Here is an 8,307-nt window from a genome sequence, read left to right on the forward strand (position 1 = left end):
CTTATGAGTTTTTCTCGAAGTTTCTCATAGAAATTTTTAATGAGGCAATATATACAACACTTCCAATTTTCCTCACAGTTTTTTTAAAGGAAAGTATCAAAGCACACTTATTGTTCTCTAGATTGACCAATGAGTTTTCTTCTTCTTCAAATGTTTTCTCATATGAGTTATCAAGAAGACAATAATCATTATGTGTTGCATCATTTTTTTTCTTATTATTTTTTCACTGGGTTTAAAAGAGTTTTAACAACATAATTAACTGCACTATTCTCCTCATATTTTTCACACGGAGTTTTTGAGGGAAACTCTCAAGATTATACAACAGTTTTTTCAAGATGGAAGATGAATATACAAGAAGCCTTCAATGGTAAATCATTCAAGAAGCGCGGTGTTCTACAAGGAGGAGTGTTAGGAATTAATTAGTTAATTAGCCCATGCTAATTAACAAACAATCATTAGCAAAGTGATGTATTCAACCCCAAACAGTCATGTCCTTTCTCTCTCTATTGCCAACACACACACACCTGTTCTGGAGGGATGTCTTTGAACAGGCACCACTTTCAGATGTATATATATTGAAGAATCAATAGAAATCGGGACTGGTCGTCCATTCTTCATTTCAATCTCGTTTTACTCCAGGAAAGAATATAAACGGGTATATGCGTACAAACAAACCTATGTGATCTTTCGCCAAAAGCCCCTATGAGAACGTTCAATTATAGTGACCCTATATGGATATGGTTATGTGTGGCCTCACCAACCGCGCGTGGACATAATTAATTTTAGAAACACAGCCGGCGAACAATGAATACATGCACCAACTCTGGATCAACACTCACTTGAGAAGAACAAATCGTGCAAAGAAAACGTGGGGCTCCATCTTACGCGCGCGAACGGTCCATTCGACGCTGCATTGGCTAGGACGTTCGTCGATGGCACGACAAGGACTTGGGCATAGTTAAACAAGCGAGGAAATTGCACACCAAGCCGGCCATGACCTTGAGCTGGCAAGCTCTTGCTCAGTTATTTAATGCCTGCCCTGGCTAACAGCGGTAGTCATTCGCTCGCATTCCATATAACACATACCCTACACATTAGCGGTGCGTGTTACAAGGTCGACTAGCGAAGTGTCAAGAGCAATGGCGGGACGTAGCAGGGCGCCTGCATTTCTCCTCCTGGGGCTCTTCCTCGGCCTCGCCGGATCCAGCCCGCCGCCGGAGCCGGTGGAGTGCGCCCGCGGCACGTCCGACTGCACCGTCACCAACGTGTACGGCTCCTTCCCGGACCGCACCATCTGCCGCGCGGCCAACGCCACGTTCCCGCGCACCGAGAAGGAGCTCGTGGCCGCCGTGGCTGCCGCCGCCGCGTCCAAGCGCAAGGTTAAGGTGGCCACCAGGCACTCCCACAGCTTCACCAAGCTGGCCTGCCCCGGCGGCCGCGACGGCACGATCATCAGCACGGAGCGGCTCAACAAGACGGTGAGCGTCGACGCTGCCAAGGGGCTCATGACGGTGGAGAGCGGCATGGTGCTCAAGGACCTGATCCAGGCGGCCGCCGCGGCGGGGCTCGCGCTGCCGCACTCGCCCTACTGGTACGGACTCACCATCGGGGGCCTCCTCGCCACGGGTGCCCACGGCAGCTCGCTGTGGGGCAAGGGCAGCGCCGTGCACGAGTACGTGGTAGGGATGAGGATCGTCACGCCCGCACCGGCCAGCCAGGGCTTTGCCGTGGTCAGGGAGCTCAGCGTCGGGGACCCCGACCTCGACGCGGTCAAGGTTTCCCTCGGCGTCCTCGGCGTCGTCTCCCAGGTACTACCTACGCCTACGCGGCTTCGTACAAACGCAAGAAGAAAATTCTTTCGTGTATGCTTGTTTCGGATTCTTTTCGTGCATATATGTCGTGGAAAATATCAACTGCCGAGTATGTACCCGAGTATGTACTTGGCTACTTGCTGGTGCATCCATGCATGCATGGATCTTAACTACTCTTCTAATTGCTTTGGAGTAAAAGATAAATTTGGATTAGTAGGCTAACAACTATCCATGTCCATGGAATGAAAACTAAGTACGACTAATGAACCAGCACGAGCAAGGTATGGTAGCTAGTTTATGGGTTCGGGAGGCTTGATCTTCCATTTTTTTACCGATGAAAAAAGGGCTAATTTATGGGTGTGCTTGCATGTGCAGGTTACACTAGCCTTGCAGCCGATGTTCAAGCGGTCGGTGACGTTTGAGAAGCGCGACGACACGGACTTTGCATCGCAGGCGGCCATGTGGGGAGGACTGCACGAGTTCGGCGACATGGCGTGGCTGCCGCGGCAGGGCAAGGTGATCTACCGCAAGGACGATCGCGTACCCGTCTCAACCAAGGGCAATGGCCTCAACGACTATCTCGGCTTTCGATCCAACCCTACGCTCGCGCTCATCACCGCCAGAGCCACGGAGGAGCACCTGGAGGAGGACGGCGGCGACATCGCCAGGTGCCTGGCGGCGCGGGCGCCGTCCGTGCTGTTCGAGCTGCAGGCCTACGGCTTCACCAACGACGGCTCATTCTTCACAGGGTGGCCGGTGGTGGGGTTCCAGAACCGCATCCAGGCGTCCGGCACGTGCATCAGCAGCCCGGAGGACGGCCTCCTCTCCTCCTGCACGTGGGACCCACGCATCCGGAGCCCCTTCTTCTACAACTCCGGCTTCAGCGTGGCGCTCTCGAAGGCGCCGGCGTTCATTGCCGACATGCAGAAGCTCCGCGACCTCAAGCCGCGCGCCTTCTGCGGCCTCGACGCCAAGCTCGGCGTGCTCCTCCGCTACGTCAGGGCCTCTTCCGCTTACCTCGGGAAATCTGAGGACTCGATCGACTTCGACGTCACCTACTACCGTAGCTACACTGAAGGCGAGCCGCGCGCAAACTCCGACGTGGTCGACGAGATCGAGCAGCTGGCGCTGCGCAAGTACGGCGCCGTCCCACACTGGGGCAAGAACCGCAACTTTGTCTTCGACGGCGTCATCGCCAAGTACCCCAAGGCCGCTGAGTTCCTCAAGGTGAAGGCCAGGTACGACCCCGACGGGATCTTCTCCAGCGAGTGGAGCGACCAGGTGCTCGGCATCAAAGGGAGCCCCAACATCGTCGAGAAAGGCTGCGCCATTGAAGGGCTCTGCGTCTGCTCCAAGGACTCGCACTGCGCGCCAGAGAAGGGCTACTTCTGCCGGCCGGGAACGATGTTCTCGGAGGCGAGGGTCTGCTCGACCCGGGCCGCTTTCGGCGACGAAAGCGACGACCTTCTAGACGAACAGTGATTCGAGGTGCATGCATGCATGCATGCGCCGGGTCAAGCGGCTGCGCATCTAAGTTTAGATTGCGATGCTGACTTTAATGTTGCTTGTATGTGGCGTGTTCGCTTCTTCCAGAGATTGTACCGTCTGTACTTGTAGTAAGTTACTAGTTTGATCCGAGCTACTTGATGTAGTAATATTATGGTTTGCCTATTGTTCTGATTGGAAGCAATTGAAATTGAAACTGAACGCCATGTTCTGATTGGAGGTTCCCTTGCTACAGGTTAGACTTTAGGGCAGGTGACGCATGATTTGCTACAGGTTAGACTTTAGGGCAGATGACGCATGATTGTTTGGTCAAAAAGCTTTACGATTCTAATATAATGGCGGTTGGTGACTTCAGAGCAACGTACCGTGCTCTGCCCAGTGTTCATTTTTAAAGGTGAAAAAAGGGTAACTTGAACGATTCAGTAATGAGATTGATCTTGGAGAGAGAAAAAGTGATATGTTTGGTGTACCAGTCAGTCATTAGCATTTGAAAACAGTTCATGCGCACAGGTTTTGTTCAAAAGTGAACGGAATCACTTTAGCTATACGTCAGTCAGCTGAAAATTTCACTTTGGGTCAGTTGATTTTGTGACCATTTGATTCTGCTTTGAGATGTCTCCTGTTTTTTTTCCTTGTAACTCCCTCGATTCGATCAAGCGGGGGATGGAATTGGGCTGCGGCTCGGCTGTTGGGCTGCTGAAGCTACTGGTCTCTGGGCTGCGCTGCTGCTCTTTTTTTTATTTCTTCAAACAGAAATAGAAGAGCAAAATCACAGAGGAATTGGAGAGGGTTGTGAGAGATATGAACATATCCATGGAGTCCAGGATTTTTGCAGAATTTGACTTAATTTCTTTCGGCATTTTTAGAGGTAGAAAAATAATCCAAATTTGAATTAAAGTGTAATTTTGGTGATGAGTTGGATTGTGTGGAATCGATTGACCTCTATTTTGGGTCAGTTGAATTGCTTCTTGGGCTCTTTTTAGCTCTTCTTGGTTGCATTTTTTCTTTTTATTTTTTCTTTTCTTTATTGGTTGTTTTTTGTTTTTGTGGGTTTTGGCTGAGTGTAATTATATACGTACAAATACTATATAATATGTGTTAAAATTTCATGATTATATGATTATTTTTATGATAAAGTGCAATTTCAGCGCAAAGTTTTGCGTAAGCTTTTTCTCAAATCTCTCTTCTAAAAGAAATACCAACGCCACTAATTTGTTCTTTTCCAGGAAAAATCATTATTTTGATATTGTTTTAGTGTTTACTTCATTTTCATTCTGATTAATGTTAATACCAATTCCACTATTCATTTGCTTTTTTGGAAAAGTTCCCCTTTTATATGCTTATTCTTGCATATTTTTAAAAAGCGCAATTTTTATGTATATTTCGTGCAAATTTTGTCAGTGTTTATTTTAGGTCCCCCCCCCCTTTTCTTTGTTCTTAAATTGTAATACCAATGCCACTAATCCATTCTTCCTTAGGAAATTTAATTCTTTCTTTTGTGGGTATTTTGTTTTCTATTTCTATGCATTTTTATGTTACTCTTTTTCTGTTCTTTATTGATTATTCTTTTCTTTTTGGCTGAGTGTAATTATATACAAACAAATACTATATAATATGTGCCAAAATTTCATGATTATATGACTATTTTTGCATATTATGATTAAGTGCAATTTTGGTGCAAAGTCATGCGCAGGTTTACATGTGCGGCCCAGCCCTCTCTCCCTTTTGTTTTTTTTTCTGTTCTTATTGTTTTTGCTTGTTATTTTTCTTCTTTTTATTAGTTGGATTTTTTGTTGTGGGTGTTTTTGGATGCTGGATGAATGGAAAATATATGCGTACAAATACTATGAAATGTATGAAAGAATTGTACTATTGTATGAGTATATTTTGCATAATACAGAAAAATGCAATTTTTAGTGCAATTGTGGGCATGTTCTGATTCCCTCCAGCTTCACAGAACTCCACAGATTCAACTTTTTCTCCTCGCTTCTAACTTCACATAGCGATCCCAAGAGTGTTCGGCTCCATCCACTACTTCTCCCACAACTGCAGCCCGGTTGGGAGTGCTCTAGCCTGTTAGGCATAGGTTGGGCCGGGTGGATCCAGCCCAATTAGGAGGGGGTACTCGTTCGAGCGAGGCTGAGCGTAACGATTCGAGACGTTCGTTTTATTTTCGAGTGGAGAGGCAGCGAAGCGGTATCTTTGGCTGTGGCAGTTGGGTGTAAATTGATCGAACTCCACGCTTCTCATTTTGGTGGAGCTGGGCCGACCCTGTTTCTCCTTTTTACACTAGGGGGTGGTTTAGCTTCTCAGATCTAGCTTCTCTCAGCTTATACGTTCGGGTCAGCTTCTCGTGTGAAATTTGCAGAGTTGAGAGCTGGAGAGAATTAGAACAGGCCCTGTGTGCAAGTTTTCTTTTCTTTCTTCCAAAGTGTAGTACCAGTGACACTAATTCATTGTTTCACATAAAACTTCATTATTTTAATTTTGTTTTAGTTATCATTATATTTTTCTTTCCTCTTTATGGGCAATACTAACGCCACTAACTCATCCCTTCTTAGATTTGGGTTTTTGCAAAAACTTCGCTATTATATGCTTATTCTTGCATATATTTTTAAAAGTGCAATTTTTGTATATATTGTGTGCAATTTTGGTCATTTTTTCTTTGAGTTTTTAGTTCATTTTATTTCTTATTAAAGGGTAACACCAATGTCACTAATTTATTCTTTCTTACAAAATCTCATTGTTTTGATTTTATTTTTTATTTTCTTTCTTCTTAATGGGTAATACCAAAACCACTAATTCATTCTTTCATAGAAAAGTTCATATTTTGATTTTGTTTAAGTTTTTGTTTGCTTAATTAATTCCTCGCGAAAATTCCTTTATATGAAATTTTTACTATTATAGGTTTATTCTTGCATATTATATAAAAAAAAGTAATTTCTATGTAAACTGTTTCAAATTTTGCCATTATTTATTTATTTATTTTTCTTTTTCTTTTTCTTTATATATTTGCATTTCTCTTTAACTACGCAAATGCATGGGATATGTGTAGTGATACGATAGCCCCTAGCTAGCTTTTTTTTAACTTGGAAGCACCTAGCTAGCTAGTACTGTTTGTGTCTATACATGCATGGCGGCATGCTGGCTCGCTTCCGCTGAGCGTGAGGCAGCAAGCCGTTCCCTGCAGCCTTGCACGCATGCATGCTCGTCCTTCCGGTCAGTGTAGTGCACAGGGCCGGGTGAGCGCGTTGTGTGTTGCTACTCACGCGCATATGCACGAATGGTGATACCAACGCCACATGACAGAAATCGACTCACCAAAAATTTAATTTTAGTCAGCTACCCTTAGCCGGTCCCGAACGAAATACCGTAGTGCTGAGCTATCTTATATCTATATTTATACCTACCAATAAAGTACGGATCGCTTTTTTCTCCTAATTATATGTCCGTCGTAATAGTTTTCGTCCATCCGTCGCTTAACTTACGAGGTTGTTCTGATTTTCAAGTCGTACCTCGCTTATAAAACTTTGTACTACGCTAGCCTCTCACGTACTGGGAGGCCTTCTCTGCATTGAATCGCCGCGCTAATGGCCCGCAAGTCACGTTTCAGAATTTCTTTCATATATAGGCAAGTCGTACAATTCATAAAGAGGGCATTTTTATTTATTTTTTAGGCAAGGGCATTTTTATTTAGTAGTGCTATGAACGAGAGAGGATGGATTCCTCTTTTTTGTTGAACTAGTAAAAATGCCCGTGTGTAGCAACAGGAGAAAAAAAATACCGTACGCTTTTAATTTACAAAAGATGGTCTATAATATGAGAATTTGTAGTTAGGGCTCAAACAACGATGGTCTTAACCTATAAAAGCGCAGTTTAAGATTCTACACGTGTTCTATTTCACACGGTTTGCATGTAGATTTAATCCGTACAACGAAATGGGCAAGCGATCATGCATTTATTCATGTTATATTTGGAATGGGGTGTTGTTACGGGCGAGTAAAGAAAAACAACAAAAACAAACGATGGCACATTAGTACACTACGGAGACATGTGTGCATCAATGACAATTTTCAATTTAACAATCACTAACTTAGGGTAACTCTTGAACACTTCTTTTCACATGTATATTTCTTAAATACATGAAGAGTTGTTAAAAAGATACATAACTTTTTAATCATAAAAGTAGATTTTTTTTGTCTGAAAAATATATTTTTGTATGGTCTCCTGTGGACGCGGGTACTTGTGTCTCTATTTCATCAACATTTCTTGCCATACATGTCATAGGTATTGGTCCCTGTTTCATCACTATTTATATCTTATCAAACTTGTCTTTTATTTTATTTTTTGTCATGCATGTTGTGAAGTCAACCGAGGCGCAGCGGCTTGCGGCGTTGCGAAAGGAGCGGGCAATCTTCCCCCTAAGCTCGCCGCGAGGGAGCTGAGGGAGAGTTTCTACCTCTTCTGGTCGACGGAGACGCGAGCGCATCCGCGCACGAAGGTACTTCCAGCCGCCACCGCTTGGAAAATGGCTCCGAACGGATATCCTTTCTTCGCCTTGTTCTTCTACTGCGGGCTCTGCTCACCCTTCTCTGAGTTTTTCTGCGATATCATGAACACCTACGGGTTCCGCCTCCTTGACTTCACTCCCAATGCTGTTCTGACCATGGCAGTTTTCGCACATCTCTGCGAAAACTTTGTTGGAGTCTATCCCAATGTCGCCCTTTTTCGCCACTTCTTTATGCCCCGGGTAGAGAGAGGAGAGTCTTTATCCGGCGGAATCGCCTGGATCTCGAGGGCTGGCAAGAAGGACACTTATCTGGAGGGAGAGTTCCGCGGCAAGTGGGAGGAATGGAGAGCAGACTGGTGCTGGATTGTCGAGGAGAACCCGCAGCCGTTTACCGTCCGGCGCCAAGCCCCAGTAGCACGCGGCAGCGATTGGAGTGACGTGGCCCCGGAAGACGATAGGCTGAAGATTGCTGTCACCCGG

At 45.3% G+C, this 8,307-nt stretch overlaps 1 protein-coding gene across 1 annotated transcript; it reads left to right on the forward strand.

Moving 5' to 3' along the window:
• Positions 1 to 986: 986 nt before the first annotated feature.
• On the forward strand, positions 987 to 3,536 carry LOC125523318 (L-gulonolactone oxidase 2-like). Its single transcript, XM_048688366.1, has 2 exons — positions 987 to 1,808; positions 2,187 to 3,536. Exons 1-2 carry the CDS (start codon positions 1,140 to 1,142, stop codon positions 3,291 to 3,293), a joined length of 1,776 nt encoding a protein of 591 aa, XP_048544323.1. The 5' UTR covers positions 987 to 1,139; the 3' UTR covers positions 3,294 to 3,536.
• Positions 3,537 to 8,307: the final 4,771 nt, after the last annotated feature.

Source organism: Triticum urartu, chromosome 7, assembly GCF_003073215.2.
Source record: "Triticum urartu cultivar G1812 chromosome 7, Tu2.1, whole genome shotgun sequence".
Classification (NCBI taxonomy): Eukaryota; Viridiplantae; Streptophyta; class Magnoliopsida; order Poales; family Poaceae; genus Triticum; species Triticum urartu.

What these genes read in the sequence shown, in the direction of transcription:
- LOC125523318 (XM_048688366.1), top strand. Translation starts at nt 1,140, where the DNA reads ATGGCGGGACGTAGCAGGGCGCCTGCATTTCTCCTCCTGGGGCTCTTC. An exon ending in TCCTCGGCGTCGTCTCCCAG is followed by an intron (nt 1,809 to 2,186) that starts GTACTACCTACG and finishes TTGCATGTGCAG; the next exon opens with GTTACACTAGCCTTGCAGCC.